The sequence below is a fragment of the Hipposideros armiger genome, unplaced genomic scaffold (genome assembly GCF_001890085.2).
Source record: "Hipposideros armiger isolate ML-2016 unplaced genomic scaffold, ASM189008v1 scaffold_15, whole genome shotgun sequence".
Taxonomy (NCBI): domain Eukaryota; kingdom Metazoa; phylum Chordata; class Mammalia; order Chiroptera; family Hipposideridae; genus Hipposideros; species Hipposideros armiger.
The window spans coordinates 7,644,942-7,664,703 of NW_017731365.1; the positions used below are offsets into that span (position 1 = coordinate 7,644,942).

The 19,762-nt window shown below is 45.8% G+C and overlaps 1 protein-coding gene across 1 annotated transcript in view; it reads left to right on the forward strand.

Moving 5' to 3' along the window:
- The first annotated feature begins 296 nt into the window (after positions 1–296).
- Positions 297–19,762, forward strand: part of LRMDA (leucine rich melanocyte differentiation associated) — a 595,188-nt gene continuing 575,722 nt past the window's right edge. The window contains exons 1-2 of the mRNA XM_019624703.1: positions 297–517; positions 6,382–6,482. Of these exons, the coding sequence (XP_019480248.1) occupies positions 488–517; positions 6,382–6,482 (131 nt within the window). The 5' untranslated portion in view covers positions 297–487. The remainder of the gene's footprint in view (positions 518–6,381; positions 6,483–19,762) is intronic.

Consider the following 19,762-nt stretch of genomic DNA (forward strand, 5'->3'; position numbering starts at 1 on the left):
GTAATCCGGATTGTGAAATATTGGAAAGGAATGGCTCTTTAACCCCTCCTTCGCTAACGCTCAGATGGGGCGCCTCTTGAGAAGCCCCCCTATTCCCAGTCTGCCCCGACTAACGCAGTAGAGCTCTGGGCATGGAGTTTTAGGGGACGCTATTCTTATTTCCCTGACCCCCTCAGGCGCGATAGGGTCCCGGAACGCCCGGGAAGCACGGAGAAATCAAGCGGTCAGGCCAGCCCGGCGGGGCGCTGCCGGCCACCTGTTGTGGCGCGCGGTGGGTTGACGAGTCTCACCTGCGCGAGGGCCGAGCTCGGGGTGGGCGGCCGGCGCACAGCTGAGCGGAGGTGCAGACTAAAGCCCGCGCCTCGGCCTTCCGCCGGGTCAGCTGACCTCCGAGTGCGGAACTAAAGCTCCCGACCCGCGCTGCCTGGCGCCTTCACGTTCTCCGCTCTGTGCTCTGCACCGGGAGCCGAGCGTCCGCCCCTTCGCCATGGCCGGGCTCGCGGTCAGTGGAACTCAAGTAAGTCCTCCAGGCCAGCTCCGCCCCCGCGGGGGCACAGTCGGTCTGGGGAGGGAGCGCCGGTGCGAGGGCCGCCCCGCCCCGAGGTTAAACCGGGCTCCCTGCTCCACCTCAGGTCAGCAGGTGGGGAGTCTGTCCGGGGCACGGGCCTGCCTAGTTTGGTGAGAACAGACCCTTTGGGACCTGGCGCATCCCTTAGCTGTGAGGGCAGGAAAGGTCTCCTGGTTCCCTCCACCTCCCTCTGCTCCTGGCGCTCACTGACCAGGGCCAGCTGGGTGCACTTCATCAGGCAGAGTGGCTAGTGCCCACAGCCCACTGTACTTTTCCGGCCCCACAAAAAAAGTTTTAGTTTCTTTCATAATCAGAAGAAAAGAACCCTGGTCAAAGAAAACGTTTTAATACCAGCCTTTATACCAGTGCAGTTGTAAAATACAGGTATACCTTTTTTTTGGGGGGGGGGCGGGGAGGGGTTTGCTTTATTGAACTTCACGGATGTTGTGTTTAATTTTTTAATTTTTATAAATTGAAGGCAAGACCCTTCACCAGCAAAAACAGTCTGACTGGCTTTATTGTAATATATTGCTTTATTGTGGCGGTCTGGAATAGAATTCACTCTACCTCTGAGGTGTGCCTGTTTTTTTTCTAAGGGAGCAAGGAGCCCAGGAAGACAAAAGTGCCTGGGTCCCACCAAAGATAGTGGACTCACGATGCGTCCCAGCAGGCTGCTAGGCTGAGGGGCTCCACTGCAGACGGGCTCTGGCTCCCTAGGCTCCTTATCCAGGGCAGGTAGAAGGCTGTAGCGCTCCAGTTTTATTTCAGCACCTGATTTCTTGAACAGTTGTCTGTGGGAAATGTCAACACTCCAGTTTCAATCCTGGGTGATAGACATCAGCTGCACTAGCTTTCAGCCCTGTAGTGAAGCCTCGGGTGTTTTTAGTCATTGCTGGAGGGATGGACCCAACCGCTCTGGGACCAGGTGCCTTTTACCTGCTGGAAAAGCCAGGTCTTTCTTTTAACCTCTGATTAAGCCACCCCTCCTACTTCCCACCCTTCCTTGCACACCCTAGAGAAATGGTTCTAAGGTTTTGAAGCTCTCCTCTTGGATTGCCTAAGGCAGGTGGTGTCAGGCACAATTAGATTTGGAGATTACTTTGGGCTAAAGGGAATGTTCTCCCTTTCTCAGAGTTCAAAAGTGAGCAGGCCAGGGAGGTACCAGCCTGGGGGAGAGATTAAAAATGATGGGTCGTCTTTAGCTGGCAGGGGGGGGGGGAAGGGGCTTCTGGGAGTTAACGTGGCTGGCCGCCTAGAGGGAAAGGCTGGAGGAGAGAGAGGGCCTCTGCCCAAGAAGGGTCTCCTTTCCCTCAGATCCTAGATCTCTGCGTTTCAGACCCAGCATTTTCTGGGTGTAGGTCCTTGCAGCTTCATGGAGGACTTGCCACAGGACTGAGAACTTTCCTGTGCCTCCTTTTCTTTCCCCCCACGTCCCAAACTTGATTTTTCCCTACACCTCCTGCTTTTAACCCATCCCACACAGCCCAAGGGCAATCAGTGACCTGTGGGTGAGACATTTTTAACCCTTGGCGACTGTTTTAAACAGGTGGAGCTGCCAGGGGGAGGAGCTGAGAAGGCAGGTTGAGAAAATGTCTCTGGGGTGTTAGTGTTCCATGTCCTAAAAGCTCCTAAAACCTCTAACCCTGAGTGGAGGCCCTGGGATTAGGATCTTTTTAGCATTCTGCCCCTTGAAGTTTCTAATGATGTTCATTATAAGAGGTAGCACCTTGAATGTGTCACATGGTACTTCTCAAACTTTAGTAGATCCTTAAAAGGAGGTGGGAGGAGACTTCCCATGAGCCCATAGTGTTAATATTGTTTTAATCACAACATTGCTTAAATAGACAAACAGAAAACCATATATAACTTTTTCTAAGCTCATATTTAGAGACCTAAAAACCCCCAATAAAGGGATGATTTAAGTATAGAAAATAAAAAACCCCACACCACCAATAAAGTTAAGATGATTTAATGAGATGGATGATGATGTTTTCCTGAAACTGGGTCACTGCTTTGACCCCACTGTGGACTGCCTGCCGTTGCCCTGCTGTTCAGGTGTTCACAGGCTGATAACACCAAATGTTTGGGGGTGTTGTAGTTCTCCCTCCACATTTCTCTGGAAAATCTTTCATTCAACATGGATCTGACTTCATCTGGCCTTCTCTTGGCTTGAATGCATCATTTACATTCAGCATAAAGTTCTCAGTCTTCTTTTTCCACCAGTTTATGACAATTAAAGTAGTGGCATCAATATAGTTGCAGACACATGCACACCTGGAATTTGGGCACTGAAATGTTGTGCCCAAGAGACATCAGAATAACAAATCCCTTCCACAGTGATGTTGGTCTGATTCAATAACTATTTACCAAGTGGCCACTAGGTGCTGAGGACAGTGCTGTGTAGTTCAAAGTTATCTCACTCCTATAATATAAGTAAAACAAAGATAATATACTCGTATGATTCATGGGGCTGTTTCATGAGGATTGAATAGATAACAGAGGAGATAGGCATTTAATATTTGCTAGTTGTTACATTATTCTTAACACCTGTGGAGGTGGTTAGTGTCTGACCAGGTTACAGAGGAGGAAACAGACTCCACAAGATAGTGGCCTATCCAAGATGATACAGCTAGTAAGTAGCAGCACGGGGACTTGAACCAGTGCCCAGGGCTGTTTTTACTCTGACAGAGATTTCAATACTGCACATTTAAAATCAAGAATCCCTCACGCCTGGCTGGGGGCAGGCATCATAAAATAATCTCTCTCATTACTGACAAAGATACCACCCTCAAAAATGGGAGCCTAAACGTCCCAACTGCAAAGAGAAACCCTCAGTGTTCTGCAGTTTGGTGATTTTCTGCAACCCCTCAGAGGGGCTGGGTGTGTGTATGTGTGGGGATCCTGAAAGACATTCTTGTTTTTCTCTCTGCTGTTCCTCTCTGTAGGGGCCTTTTAAGTTGATATGTTTTAATTTCCCTGATAATGGTGTCACTTTCTGCTAAAATTCCACACAGGGTGGAAGTCTTTGGGTACAGCTGATATAAAGTAGGCAAGTTAAAAGTACAAAATGTGGTTCCTCAGTTCAGTCTAAGTCAAGATAATTGACTAAATGCAATGACTTCTTCTTTTGGACATGCTCTTCTGTGCTGTGTAAGATTAATTTCTACATCCCTTCTCTTCTTTGCTGAAGAAGCTAACTATTTTTGTTCTGGGTCTTCTGGCCTTGTAGCTTACATTAGGTGGTCATGTGCTCCAGGAAGCTTCCTGACCTCCTGAGAGGTAATGTCTTATGCTGAGGAGTGCTCCTTAAACAAGTCTCTCTCCTTATGAGTGTTGGTTGCAGTGTCTGGCAATGGCTGCTTGTCCCATTTAAGCCTGTCCCAGCCAATTTGAACCCTTCAATGTGATTGGTTTAACTCACATTGCTAAAAAGCTTCCACTTTACCAAGAGGGTGGTCCAAGTATGCAGATGACTTATCAAGTTGATTTTCCTACTAAATTTTGGAGACTCGGTCTTTGTCTCTGTGGAATGGGAATAAGTTGTGCTTTATTTAGTTTTCTTGGGATGTTGGGATGTTAAGACCAGGTAATAAAACAAGCTGATGAAAGTCTTGTCAGACATGTTGTGAATGATCCGAAAGCTTCGTGATGATAGCTCTCTTTAGTGCTGCCATTCCTTCTAAAGTGGAATCCTACAGGAGAAAAAGGGAGCAAATATCCCTCTTTCCTCAGTGTCTGACACTCTTCTGAGGCCTTCAACATGATGTCATGAGGTAGTTCTCAACCTTTCAGTTGGGAAGACTCAATTTGAAGCCAAAACACATGCTAGATGTGCCACTGGCATTTGTTGATGAAGAAAATCCACATCCACCTATGGAGTTGTAAGAACTCCATGGCCCCCAAGTTGGAAGTTCTTATTCCTGGTGTAGGACTTAGTCTGGGCTCTATCACTAAAAACTATATTACACTGGACAGGCCTCTGGAGTCTTAGTTCCCTGTATAAAACATGAGGAGTTTTGACAAACTAGGTCCCTGCTAGATTTAGCCTTTGGTAAGTCTATGAGGAAATAACTCAGATTCCATATCTAAAGCTCAGCTTCTCTGCTATGTATATCATAGGAGTCTTGAATGATGATGGTGCAAGATGGTGGTGCATACCAGGGTGAAAGGGATGGTTTTTGTGGTGAGCACCATAGGCGGGGGATGGTGGTCAATGTGAACTTATAATACAAAACGAGCTGCTGGTCGAGTGGACATCCTGAGGGAACTTGAAGTCCCTAGACTGAGCTTTATATCTGCAGTCTCTCCTTGGTGTACAATTTCCATCTTGGCTTGGAAGCTGAACTTAATTTATCACATAAGGAGTTCTGAAGAAAGACGAGTCCCGTTTAGAAAGGTGGGAGCTTGCTAGATTGAACTTAGAGTCCTTTACTTTTTAGCCTGCATATTCCCAAGTCATACATATTTTATTGGAGTCAGCCATTTTTCTGTCTCTTCTCTCTACGTTTTCTCCCATCAGGAATGACAGTGAATAAAGGATATTATATTGTCAGCTGTTTGTTCCCACTGGATGGTAGAGGGTTGAGAGGTGACTTGAAACATTGAGGGTGCTGGGGTGAAGTGTGATTCGTATTAGCTTAAGCCATATGAAACTGCTGTTTGTGTAGTTCTAAAATGATTGAATGTTAGTAATTCATATGGTTGAACCTAATATCTGAGATGGCCACCCTAGTCTTGTTCGTTGTTAGGAATCATAACCCACTCATAATCTCCCACTCATTCCAAGACATCTTTGTATGCGTAGAAGAAGGTGGATTTGTGGGGGGAAAGGATCCAGGCTGTTGCCAAGTGATGGGCCTGATTTTCTACCTGGCAGTTCAGGGAAGGGTCCTTCAGGGCAGTATCATGTACCATGATCCACTGGCCATCTCTGACCTGCGAGTTTGTTTTGGAATGAGTTGCTAATCCTGCCCACAGGATTTTAAGAAACCGAGCGGTTGGAGCAGTGAGAAAGCCCTCTGGCCTTGTCACAGTCAGAAGTTTTGGGATCAAATTTCAGTTCAGCCTCTTAATATTTGGGCACACACTAGGTTCATAGTAACACAAGTAAAAGAATGGCTAAGGGAACAGCTCTGCAAGCAGAGTGGTGCTGATTGCACAAGGCTCCCTGGAGGAGGCAGACTTGGACGCTCTGGTCATTTGTCGTTGCCCTGTCGCCTTTGAATCAGCTTTGTTCAGAGTCTGGCGGACGTTTAATACACAGTGGTAACAGGATGGTATTGGCCGTCTGGGGAGGTTTTCTTGTCCAACTCTATTTGTTCAGCACCCTGCAGGTTGAACACTGGTAAGTGCATCTGCTGTGTCTTTTATGAGGTAATGTGCATTACAGGGTATTTGGGTGGGGGGCAGTGGAGGAGAAGGAGAGTGAGAGCCAGAGGGGCAGCTGTTGGAAAGGCCCCTGAGCGAGAGACTGATTGCTGCGATTATATCACCATGCTCTGACGTGGGTTTTTTTTGGACACATAAATCGGCCAATTTTAGTCCAGTTCCCATTGTGCTGGGATTAGTCTCCGTCATGCTAAGTATACCAGGAAAGGGGAGCTGTTGGCAGAGACCCTGACGCCCCCAAAGCTGATTTGATCAGGAAAACAGTCACAAATGTGGCCTTTCTGTGTGTGTGTATGTGTGTGTGTGTGTGTGTGTGGAGCGTGTGTTTAAAGTTGCGGAAGCAATCATCGGATCAATGACTCAGGGTTGTGAGCAGCTGGGTGATTTCCTTTTGCCACATTGTTTCTGTTCTATTTAATTTCCAGGTGTCTTACATAGGCCAGGACTGCAGAGAAATTCCAGAGCAACTCGGCAGGGACTGTGGACATTTCGCAAAGAGGCTGGATCTGAGCTTTAACCTCCTGAGGTATGTAACCTTCACAAGACACAGACCAGGCCTGGGAGGCTCGGCACTCCTGGTAACAGCCTGAAGGTAAAAGCCACACATTCTAGCTCTGCACAGGGTGCTGGGATCTGAGACATATGGACTCGCACCCCGGAGGTCTGACTCTGCTTCGAATGATTCTTTGGCGAGCTCATGGTGCCACTGAAGCACCAGTGAGCATGAGCATCGTCCATCTCACATGAGTTCCTAGGAGAGTTTCACTTTGTTCTTTCCTTTCTCACTCATACTCCTGCAGCCAAGTTAGAATACTCCCGGGGAAGGAATGAGATGGAATCAGCAAGAGTGTTTTGGGGGTGTGTAGGAATACTTCTCTGGATAACCCCATTTCCCAAAGATGTGCCAAATCACAGGTAGGGTGTATGTTTGTGTGCATTTTCTTTCTTTGCCTTTTTATGAATTGGAACCTTAAATATTTGTGGTGATGATGTCTCCCAGATGGTATTTCAAAGTAATTCAAACACTATTGGCATAGAGTGGTGGGAGGGAAACTCGAACAACTGTTACAATCTTGGCAAAAGGTAAGTGTGATTTTTCTATATTATTCCAGTGGAGGCTGCAGACAGTTATTTCATTTCTTCCTAAAAGGTTATGAATTGCGACGGGCTTGGGGAAGGGAAGTTGGCAAGCGGGTATCAGTGGGATCAATGAGCAGGGGTCAGGGGGGTGGTTTTCCTCTCAGCAAGCTGGGCCCATGCAGAGCTTTTCCTTTAAGTGCCCTCTTGAGAGCTGAATGGAAACAACAGTCTTGGTGTGAAAGGAGAGATGGGCCCAAATCCCACCCCGGGCTCAGGCTCTTTCCTGCTTGCGTGCCTTGCAGTCTTTTTCCTCCCAACTTCCAAATCAGGACACTTGGGAATTAAGAATTTGAGAGAAGATGGACAAAACTCAGGGCATTAAGGCACCAGTGGGTAGAGGGGACTTTTAAATTAAGCCAGCAGAGCTCCTGGGGCTGGTGCTGAAGTGGCACACGACCACTCTGAGATGCATGGTCGCCAGGGAAGGGATGTTGGAGGGTTATGTAGAGAGTGGTTACTGTGTGTGTTCTCTTCCTGACTCCCAAAGGGTTCATATGCTTCTGGGGAGATGTGGAAACTGAAAAGTTGCAGAGTAATACATAGTGATGAGAGGATGCCAGACAAACAGATGCTGGCTCTAAAGAAAGCAAGGATGATTTTTGGTCCCAATGCCCAAGGGCAGGACAGGGTACACAACCTGGGTGGGACCATGTCTCAGACACGTGTGCACCCCTTAAATAGCTCCCCAGCATGGACTCAGGCAAAGGGTTCCTTTGCCTGGGCACTGGAAGGAGTTCTTCCTCTGTGACTGGCCTCTAAAGGCTCAGGCTGCAGCCGCCTTGGTGGTGGGAGCCCGGATGTGGGTTTGAGGAGGCTGGGCCCCATGAGGGAGTGTGTGTTAGTGGGTACAGGTCATGGGACTGGCTGTCAGGTCTGAGGAAACAGAGCCGTCTTTGTCACACTCAGGGGCCCTGCCTTCCTTTGACAGAGAAGGGGCTGGACCCTGGGAGGGGTATCTGTGGTGAGCGGAGTTGGTGGTGAGAAGGGGCTCTTGGCCCTGAAGTGCTGGATCTTTAAGGATTTATTAGAGGAAATAACGGGTCCTGGAGGCAGGAAAATTTAGTGAGAGGAAGGCTAGTAAAGTAGATTCAGAGGGAGAGTTTTTTATTTTTATGACTTTTATTTTCGGTTTTTTTTTTTTTTTTTTTTGAGGAGAGAAATTTCCCTAGTGTTGAGTTGGAGAAACTATCACATCTGGTCATGAAGCAGTCTTGTCGGTGTTGTGGTCAGTGTGTGATCTGCACAGTGGGTTCTGGCTAGGTTGGGGCAGGGAGGAGCAGTGGAGGGGTGAGATCTAGGGTTTGGGGAAGGGTTTCTACTAGGTCTTGGTTAAACTGGAGGGAGTTCTAGACCAGAATAGAGAAAAGCAATCCTAGCTTGATACGGTTATGTTTGGGATTGGATCACCTTTGACTGTCTTATTTACCTAACTGGGGGGTGAGGGGAGGCTCTACTATTTTTCTTGGCTGTCAGAGGCAGATGTGAGTTTCTGAAGGCACTGGTCTCTCTTTGCCTTCAGCTGGATCAAAATTAAAGACATTTTAGATTCTTCTTCTTAAAAAAAATGTGGAGGAGGGGAGAGAATAGGGAGAAGGGAAGAGAAAGAAGGTCATAAACTTACCTTCCCACTAAGTGGATGTGTAACAGATGACCCAAGCCCACCAGGCGACAGGGATCATCATATCCAGATGAAATATTGTGAATTCCTATCCCACATTCTGTTGCAAGTTTTTCCCTAATTCGCCCTTACTGTTTCCATGGGATTTGGGGGGAGCATATGTTCTGGTCAGTTTGCTCTACACACGGATTCACCATAGCTCCCTGCTCTAACCATCTCTCTGCTCTGTCTGCTGGTCTCCCTCTTGGCATTCTGTCTGGTCCCACTTGGCACACTCCCAGCACAATATTACTGTGCGTTATAGACTTCTGACAGTTTGAGGTGGACTGGGGAAGGGTGGGGTGGTATTTGTAGCACATCGCAGGAGACAAGTTTGGGACAGCATTGTTCTGGAAATCTTTTGGATATTCCCTTGCCATAGAGAATTTCTTCCTGGCCATGCCTCTTGTTAAGGTCAATGTGCCCCGGTGCCACTCTCCCAGCCCCTTCTCTCCTTTCCATGTCACTTACCTTCATCCCAGAGCTGCTTCCAGAAACACAAAATTCTTCTCACTTTGTTCTATACAGAACAATTATTACCCCTCTCCCCCTTTTAGAACATCTCTGCAGACTTCCTTTTCACAGCCAGTGTCATGTCAGTGTATTGCCTTACACAATACCCCTCAATACAGATTTTGCTGCTCCTATGGATTGTAAAATCTGCTGCAGTCCATCTGTATTTTAGGCCACAGTTTGTTTTTAGGTAAGGAGTTGCATTTATTCATTTTTGGAGTAGTAAATACGTGGCACAGACTTTAGAAGGAACAAATATCCAACAGTGAAAACGTCTCCTTTGCCCTTATGTCCTTCAGCCTCCCAGGTTTCCTCTGCCTGCTAACTTCTGTTACTCACTTTTTTTATTAGTCTTCCAGAGATATTCCATGCATTAACTAATGTGAATTTCTTAGGCAGCCAGATTTGTATTACTTCTTGCCAAGACATTGAAAGGGAGTCACCAGGCTTCATTCAACCACTTCCATTAGGAACATCCTTCCCTGTTGTCTTACCATTAGTTCCTAGCTGTGTACCATCATGATTAACCTCCTTCATGAAAAGTGGTGGCTTTGCTGCCACTCCCTATGACCACTTGTTTGTGCTGGAGGGCAGGTGGTCATGGATTTATAAGCTCTGAACTTGTAAGTCACTATATGAGTGTATGTTTTTCTTCCCATTACACTTCAGTCTTGTCTCTGCATTAACTATCACGAGACTTCCTCTCCTTCTGTTGGGTTGTCGAATACTAAACTGCTTACCTCTCCATGCAGAAGGTCATGGAAATTCAGGTGGTGTGTTTCTATGACTGTTTCAGGGAATGAAGTTTCTGGGACCAGTGTGTGCCCGGGTTGGAAGTTGGAAAGGGAAGCAAGATAACAGGTCCGAATAAAATTTCTGTTCCTTTAAAAGACTCAAATATTTTTCTCCTCTACCCTTTCAGCCCAGATCTCATTCTTCCTGGACATGATTCCTAGGGATGGGGTTCTGCCATCCACCCTGAAATGGGGACAGAAGGTTCAGGGAGCTAATTAGGTAACAGCTGACAGGAGTAGTGTTGCCCTTTGAACTTGAATGTGGTAATGATCATAAGTCCAGTGTCTACATCTGCATGAGATTATACTGTAGATTTTATTTTTTGAAGACAATTTTTTCTTATAATGACAGTGATCGATGTAGAAATCTTGGAAAACTTGGAAAGGTATGAAGAAAACCCTCTTTCTCTCAAATCACTGATAAACTTACAACCCAGAAATCACCATTGCTAACATTTCTTTGTCTTTCATAATGCCAAATATTAAAAAATGATGCTCTTCATTTGTGTTGGAGGTATTTGTCCATCTCAATAAATACTGCATTACTGTTTTAATCATTTCTTATTTCTTAGTGTTGGACATTTAGTTTGTTCCCAGATTTTTACTGTTGTAAATATCTCTATTATAAATATCCTTGTAACACTGATTGCTGAATATGTCTCTGATTAGTTGCTTGGGACATTTTCCTAGAGACAAAATTGTCAGGGGGCTTTGATAGAGATGTCAGATTGCCCTCAAGAGAGGTTGTACCAATTTCTGTTACCAAGAAGATTTGAATATCCATTGTCCTAAGCTCTTCCTTAAGCTTGTTTTTGAGGTTTTCATATTTTACTTTGTTTGCTGATCAATAAGGAGACCCTATGCTTTAACCAGTGCTGGTTCCTTGATCTGCTCAAGGCAAAGAGCTTGTTAATGAGTTGTTCCAGCTTTAGTGTTCCTCCTCCTTTGATTGGGAAAGGACAGAGTTCTCCCTGGTGACCCCGCTTGTCTCCCTCAAGGGACCTGAGGGGTTTGAGTGGGTTGCCTGCTGAGCTTGTTGAACACTGAACACAAAGAGTGATAAATATACCCGTGTCAATCTGGCAACAAAATCAAGAGGATTTAATTGATCTATGGCAACAGGAAGCTTACGTTTTAAAAATGATTTGCAGTTGCATCTTACTTAGCATCACTCTGATAAATGCACTGGATGGGGGAATTGCTTAGGAGAAAATTTCTTAGTTGGGAGCTTGCTTGTTGCTTCCTTGGCCTTGGCCAGGATGAAAGGGAAGGACTGGGGAGTTTGGACAGCTCCAGTAAAGAGATGGTGGCTTTGTCCTCTCCCCTAGGCATTGAGGCAGACACATGGTGCCCTGTCAAAGCTTGCAGGACAGACACACCAACATTTCTATGTGTGTTATGAACGACTAGACAAAACTGGGCCTGTTAACTTGATGCTCAGTTGGGAAAATTGACAGTGGAATTCAAAGGATCCAAGGCTTTGTGGTTAGACCACCCTGGCTTGAAATCCTGCTTCTGTCACCCACCAATTGTTTAACTGGCCTTGAGATAATTGGAGAAATGTCAAGTGTGTAAAAGGGTCCCCAAATTACCTGGTACAGGTAATAGGGCTTCAATAAGCATAACCCTGGTTAGAGCTTAAACATGGTGCTAGTGAGACTAAAAGCCCAGGCTTGATCCTCCACAGGGGGCCATTTCTCTGGTAGTCATATCGGAATTCCTCACAAAACGTTAGAATTTCTTCTCCTTCAGCACATGGTATGCTTGCACATCTTTGCACCCTTTGGTATGACGAATGGGCAGACACTTTAAGAGTCAGTGCATAATTTGGCCAAAGCCACTTTCTCTTTTACCTGTTACGATCATCAGTTTTGGGTTCTGATCATAAATGAAAAGAGCCTCTTATTCATCCATGTTGGACATTGGTTGTAAATGAGAAATAAATCTGTGTTATAAGACTTGAGGGTATTTGTTAATGTAGCATAACCTAGCCCATACTAACCAATATAAATACCTTAGTTCTCCAACTGTCTCTGACATTTCATAGGCTAAACCCACTCATCTCATATTTGTCATCCCTCTAGGTGCATATCTTTGCTCATATTACAGTAGGAGTGGGAGAGAGAGAAAATCCTCCACGCAGACTCTCAGGAGAAGAGCTCAAAGGGCATGCTCTGTTGGTATCGGGTCTTACTTCATCAAACCATTTCTTTGCAGTCAGGGGCCTTGTTTTCAAAACTCAAATGCAGTGGTTTTTTACTTGGGGAGCATGCTGACTTGGAGTGGGGGTGGCAACAGATGCCAGTAAGCACTGAGAGGAAGAGACAATGGTAGGAAAGATAGGCTTTAGAAAGATCAACTGTTAGTGAATTTTCAAAATAGTTCCAGGGCATTGATAAATTCCAAGGAGGGAAGGGTCTATGTATGTTGGAAACCATGTTCTCTCGAAGCTGGGCAATGCTGTGAAAAACATCTTTTATTTTTGTTCCAAGCATATCATTGGCAAGTCTAGTGTTTCCAGTGATTAACACAGAACATATCATCAAAAGATGATGTGTAAAATGACTTGGAAGGTAATATTTAATGTCTCTGAATAAAGACTTTGATTTCTTGTATTTCCAACAGTTCCTGGAGTGACCTCCAGGAATGTGGAACAACCAAAAGCAGTGGGAGGGACGGAGGGAGGGTCACTGAGGGAGCAGGTGTCAGCCACTGTGAGCCAGGTGTATATGACACCCCTCCTTTCCCCAAAGTGACCTGCTTTCCTGGATTTCCACCTTTTGGACAGAGAAAATGGGGGTGTTGAACCACTGTGGGTGAGACTGAGCTGGGAAAGTGGTGAGCGACTAGAGCAGCGGTTCTCAACCTGTGGGTCGCGACCCCTTTGGGGGTCGAACGACCCTTTCACAGGGGTCGCCTAAGACCATCGGAAAACAAAAAGATATTTACATTATGATTCATAACAGTAGCAAAATGACAGTTATAGAGTAGCAATGAAAATAATTTTATGGTTGGGGGTCACCACAACATGAGGAACTGTATTAAGGGGTCGCGACATTAGGAAGGTTAAGAACCCCTGGACTAGAGGGAGTTGTCGAAGGTGCTGTGGTAGTAGGCTCAGCTTTCTCATAGATGGTGATTCCTATAACTTGCAGTGTGATTTAGAAAGTGCTTTCAGGAACGTTGTCTCCATATTTCCTACAGTGCTTGCCACTAGGGTAAAAAATTCCTAGGCTTTTTAGCAATGCCTTCTATTTCCCTTTTCACCCATTTCACTCCCCCAGCATCTTGGGCCTCCCTGTTGCATCCTCTCTCTCGGCCCTGCTCTCTGTCCTGAGGACATGGTTGAGCATGTGGGCAATGCTGCCCTCTGTGGTATCAGGGTGGCTGTGGAAAGCACTGGTGACTTGGGGGGAAGAGGGGAGAGACTGGTGAGCTTAACCCCTTCAGGCTTCCTATTCACCTGCCCTCCAGGTTCTCGACCACGAAGTTCTGTTGCAATGAGGGGAATAGGGGCTCTACTAGCATTTAGTGGGTGAGGCCAGGGATGCTAAATGTCTTGCAGGGCATAGGACAACCTTGGACAGAAAAGAATTCTCCCTCCCCTAGGCCAACTGCACTCTGTCGAGGAAGACCTCTGAGTCCTGTCAGAGATAGCTGGAAGAGTGGTTCTCTTGATGAACTTCACTTATTTGCAAAGCAGCCTTGCAAATAAGTACCTAGAGGTGACTGGCTCTACTTGCCAGTGGAGTCTAGGGACAAATTATCAAATATGTGGCACCAGTCATGTTTGTCTTATTAATAAATAACAAGTATTATGGAGCAATTATTATATGCCAACGCTGGGCAGAACACTTAATGTGTGTTATTATTTTTTAGTCCTCCCAACAGCATTTTGACAATAGGACTATTACCCACGTTTTACAGATGAAGCAACTGAGGCCCAAACAGGGAAGAAATTTGCCCCAGACTACTACATGGTTAAATGGCCCCAGTGGTCTGACTTTAGCTTTAACCTGCTTCTCAAAGTAGAAATCATTGCTTTCTTTGTGCGAGAAGACGGGTGGCCATTTCCAAGCCTATATGTCTTTGAGGATCGTGGGATCTTTCTTAAATCATGAGCAGCCTATGGAATTCACTGTAGCAGGGTCACAGTGGATCCTGCAGCCCCAAATTGGAGGCCTCAGGGTTTTGCTGCATTTCGTCCTCTCTCCTGTTTCTCTAAAACCTTTCCTGATTTGGAAAGTTTGGGTTGGCAGGACCTGGTGAGACCTGGGCTGGCTTGGAAGTGGGGTGTTCCCAAGGAACCCATCCTCTGTCTGCCCTTGGGCTGTGAGGCCTGGCTCAGGTGAAGGTCACTGTGATGGGGAGAAATGGCTCAGCAATGCTGTGGCCAGCCTGACCCCTGTCCCAGCCTGGGGACGGGGAGCCCTGGGACAGATGACCGCACGCCTGAGCTTTGAGTCTGGAGGGAAAAGTGGTGGGGGCTGTGTGTGTGTCCATCCGTGTGTTTGTACTTGCACGTGTACTCACTTGCAGGCACACACCCGCCATCTGAAAAGCCTCTTTCTTCTTGTCTCCTCAGGGACTTCAGAGATGGTGATTTCAGCTGTTCCCTGCTCCTTTATGATGAAAGGGGAGCGATTATGCTTTTTGCTGGTGTCTGTGTTTAATTGCAGGGGTATAATAAGTACAAATTCTCCCTGGCCGAGACTTTTCTTAATAAAAGGTCTCTTCTATCCCAGCTGCTTTCTTTTTCCCTTTGCACCCCCACCCCCATCACTGCCATAGCACAAGGTCACTTAGGGTTTTAAATGAGGGAGAGACACATACGCACATGTTCATGTTTCGTTTAGAGTTTATATTAAAAAAAGACACCTCCTTCTCCAGACCCATCATTATGGAGATCAGCTACATGCCCCCCACCTTTGCACCACCTCCCCTTAGTTCCTTTCTGAGTTTATACAGAACCCAATTTTTCAGTCTCCTGGGTGTCTGCTTTTTCTCTGGTTCTGAAGAAATAAGAGACTGATAGAGCAGGGAAGACCAACAAAAGAGGTTAAAAAAAAAATCCCCAAACCATTCTTGAGATAAAGCAAGACTTATTTAAAACAATTGAAGGAGAAGGCAGGAGAAGGGGGTATTAACCCCCACACGGTGCGTTTTCTGCAGCTGGAGAAGTGTTTTAAGAAAATGCACCATTGTTAAAACTTTTTTTTTCCTTGATGGATTTATTTTTAAGGTAGAGAAATATTTTCCCCATAATTGGGTAACTCTTAATAGTAGCAATTGCATATTTATCAGTGTGAGGGGCTGTTATTAATGTAACTGTCAGGCCCAAACACATTTCTGCATTAAATCCATTTAGTATGTGCATTATTCGGGCTGGAATGTCACCGGGACATCAAAGCCCCGTAGGCATGGAGAGCTCAGTGCCCTGCTGTGGCTGCCGAACAGGCCCTTGATCAATAAATGTAACATGTTAATGCAGAGCAAATAGAATAAAAGATTTCTTTGACAAGACATGAAAAATCACCTTGTGGCAGCTGGCATGTGATGCCGTTTCTGGGGAGACACTAGCAAAGTTGATCTGACAAGTAAAGAGGAGAGATGATGGTTGTAAGGTGCTTTTGTTTCAAACTTCTTTCTTGACCTGTCAGGTTTTGAAGGCGCCTCAATGGCTCTTTTTTGTCATGTGAAAATTGTAGTCTTAGGTAGTTATGAAGCAGTTATCTCTTCTCAAATTGTGAATGCTGCTGTTTAATTGATTCACTTAGCATTTGAAACTGTCACGCATTAATAATTGCGAAATCCTGTAGATACTGTGCTAGGGTGTCATGCTTAAATGTGTAGTTATCAGAAAATTAATATCCTTAATGAACCGGTGCTTTCAGACTAACATTGCATGAAATCTCTTTTGCCCTTTCATTTGCTGAAGCCACATCCGCCAGTTTGCCGAGAATCACCTCTCGACAGTTTGCTTTCTTGATGCCCGACAAATGCCAGCTTTGCTGTGGGTACATCGCGTGCTCAATGACAATAAATATAGTAATTATACTGGAGTTAGTAATTAACATAATTGTAGTCAATTACGACAAATACAGTGCAGAGCTAAATAAATGAGAGGGGAGAAATTAGCAAGCTAATTGATTTATCTTTACTTGGCTTTCTATTACAACTGGCAGGGCTGGTTTTCTTGGGGTGGGGGGGAGAAAATCCCCACAAGGATTGTTTACAAATAACTGATTTTGTTTTGAAGTTGCTTTGTCTTTTGACTTACTGTGCATCATCACCCCCATTCCCCCAACACATACACTATGCTTACAAGGAGAAAAAAAGGGAAGAAAAAGAGAATTTAAATGCCAAGGGAACATTTTGTTAATTTAGCTACATCAAGCTGAATGCAGGAGCTAAGGAGAGAGACAGGATTTCGCTTTCACTAAGGCTTGAGGAGTAATAATTTTTTCTTCTCAGCTATTGCTCTGGCAAAAGGAAGTTTTATTGTGTGTGTGTGCGCGCGTTCTAAGTCTCCATCAGCGAGGTGGTGCTTTGCTGCATAAGTACATTGGGGTTATATGTGTATGCTAATTGGCTCAATTCTGTGCCACCAGCTTGGTGTAAAAATTGGGCATTTTTTTACTTGGTTTAGCTCCACTTGGTCTTTTTCTGCCTTCTTCCCTGGGTACCCACGGAGGAGATGGAGGAAAGGGGTAGCAATGTTGTTGGAGAGGGCAGGGGAGGCGAGAGCTCAGCCAGGACCCCCTGCCCACTTGCCCTTTTTTGCCACACTTCAGGGCTACTGGGGTCTTGGGCTGTGACACTCCTGAGGCTGCCTGAAAAGTTTTTGTTGGGGTCTCCGTGCCCATTTGTTTTGAGGTGGTTTATTCTGTGCTGCCTGGAGCCCTGGTTAATGATGTTTATTGTGCATCTCTGTTCTTTGTTCATCCCTTCCAACATGACTGCTGTTCATACCACTGAGAGAGAACGAGGGTGTTTGGAGGCATGGGGTACACCACAGCCCTGTTTTTTCTCACAACTTTGAGAAACAGGGTTTTTTTTTTTTTCTTTGCCTCTTGACACAGAATAGGGGCTAGTGGCCAGGGGCTTTTTTTTTTTAGGGTTGTAGTGCTGAAAATCTTACCTGGTGTTACCCAAGGTTAAAATTCAGTGCTTTCAGCACATGACAGTTAAAAACGTATCCAGTTCCTCAAACTAAAAATTTGTTTCAAAGCCTTGCTGTTTAGCTCGGCTTCCTGAAGATTGTACTGGGTATGTTTCTAGTCTGACATGAAGGGAGTTAGAGGCAGCAATTTTGCTTCTACATAGATGGTACATATAATCATGCATGACCTCGTGTGGAATTCAGTTTTTTCAGTTGCATTAAAATGCTGCCCATATTCTCAAACAGCAAGATCTACTCGGACACTGCTCAGTGTGGTCATTCTTCATGTGCACTTCATTTGGAAATCAATTTCTGATATGAAATATTTATATACAAGGAATCACTTAAATAATTTAGTGTTTGCCGGCATAATGGCTTTCTGATGAAGTCTCAAATTATTTTAGTAAACGTGTGGAACTTCTGAGGGGAAAAGACTCATTATTGGAGGGGTAAATTATATCTGGAACTTTGGCCTGATTTAGTTGGGTGTGGGTCAAAGAGACAGCGGATGATTCATAGGCATAGCTTTGTTTACCAAAGAGAGAGAAATTCTAGATACTGCATACCTCCAGGGAGGGCAGTCTGCTGTGAGCACCTGACAGGCAGTGGGAGGGCAGAGATGGAGAGAAGGTGTGTGAAGAAAACCCTCTGCTGCTGACCACTGTCACAATGTGGCATTTGTAGTAGTTTTGTCGCTGCCTGTAGTCTCTGCTTAGCTGCTGGTTTTGATCCTCTTTGCTCCTGAATGGCGCACAGATGTGAGTGGGGGAGAACATAGGATGCTGGCAAAAGAAGCCTCTTTTCACTTTTATTATTTGAAAATTAAAGTCGCCTTAATTGGAGCTCGCTTTATTCTGTCCCCTAGCTGCTGAAGAAATAACAGCATGGGGGAGAGTTTAGAATATTCTTTTCAAATAAAATGCTGTTTGGAAAGGCATCATTTTCCCAAGGCTGTTTTTTTTTTTGTTTCACTGAGACATACACCCCTCTAGATGTTCAAATATGTGAGTTTAAGTGCTTTGTTCCTAAGAAATTTTAATGATATTTCTTTTCATGTGAAATTGGGGTTGGTGGAGCAGAAAGGGGGCGCAGTTAAGTGCTGTTGCTTTTATTCTGAGAACCCGGATGAGCGGGCATTTGCCCTCTTGCATGGCAGTCTTTGAGGGGGCACATTGGGGCTGCCTGGTGGGTGGTTAGTTTTATCTCAGGGACTTATTTTTGAAAATGTATTCCCTGTCTCTTCTAAACGTATCTGTGGTAGCTCGATTCCTCAGGATTCGTGCCTCCTAAGGGCCATGGGTGATCAGAACCCTGAGGGCGAGCTTGGGGGTGGGGGGCTGACTGTCTTCACCTGTGCTCACAGTTGAATCGTGGATCTGTCCTGGTTGGCTCTTGTGTGTTCTTCCCAGATGCCTGAGCTGGGCTAAAGTCACAGAAAGCGAACCATCCTTCTAGCTGTAATTGGATATAACAAACCAAGACACCAAATTCTGTTCTCAGAGGCTGGGCTCTGGTAAGAAAAGTCAGCCTGACCTGGGGTATAGAAAAACAGAGCCTGGCAATGACTCCTGAGGTCACTTTGTCTATTGTCCTGCCCCTGAGCTGTACTGCATTTGTCCCAGACCTTGACAGGAAATCCCAGAAGAATGACTGTAGGGACAAAGTTAACCAGATAGTTTAGTTTTTCTTCTTCTCTTTATCTGGTGGGTGGAAGTCAGGCCCAGGTGACTTATGTTTTGGAGGATGCACCTCTGGGCTAGGTGGTCTTCCAGGTCTCTGAATGGCTCGTAGGGCTATGACCTTAAATTACGTAATTCTGCTAAGTGGAGGTGGGGATTGCTCAGGATGGCGTGGTTCTCTCCAAGCTGCCTGGAGATGTCCCTAAGGGCTGAGGACCTGGATCATGGTTCTTTGCGGGTCCCTTCCTGTTCCTTATAGATCTTTAAATATTCAGTGCATGCTGGGTTCCCCAGCACCTGGTACGTAGAGGTGTGATGCTTCCCCGTGAAAAAGCCCACACGCTCAATGTGGAGATGAGGCTAATACAGGTGAAATTATTAGAGAACAGTCCAAGTCCACTGCCACCTTCTGCTGGCAGACTTTAAGAACTTTGTAGTTCTCTCTTATTGGGGAGCGTAGTTATTCCATCTGCTGTCTGGGGGGCTTATTCTCTTTGAGCTAGTGAGCAACTTCAGAAGCCACATGTGGAAAGGAAGGGTCCCAGCCAGCCAGAGCGGGTGACTTGACCCAGGAGAGCCCTTGGGGTGGCCTCAGACAGATCTCTTAAGATGCCCATAGGACAGCACAGTTCAGTTAAGCGCCAGGGGCATACTGTTGATCCTCTTGCCCAAGAAGGTCTCAGGAGGGAGGACTTCTCAAGGGAAACTACATGAAAAGAGAGGGACTTGGGCCACACCCTGAAGAGGGAGTGGTTTGCTACACTGGGTCAAGGTTTCTGGTCAGCGTAAATAGCTTGCACAACGTCAGAGCTTTGGAACCGGGCTTGTCCTGGGTGGAGATGGTGAGACCCTGGTCCGTGT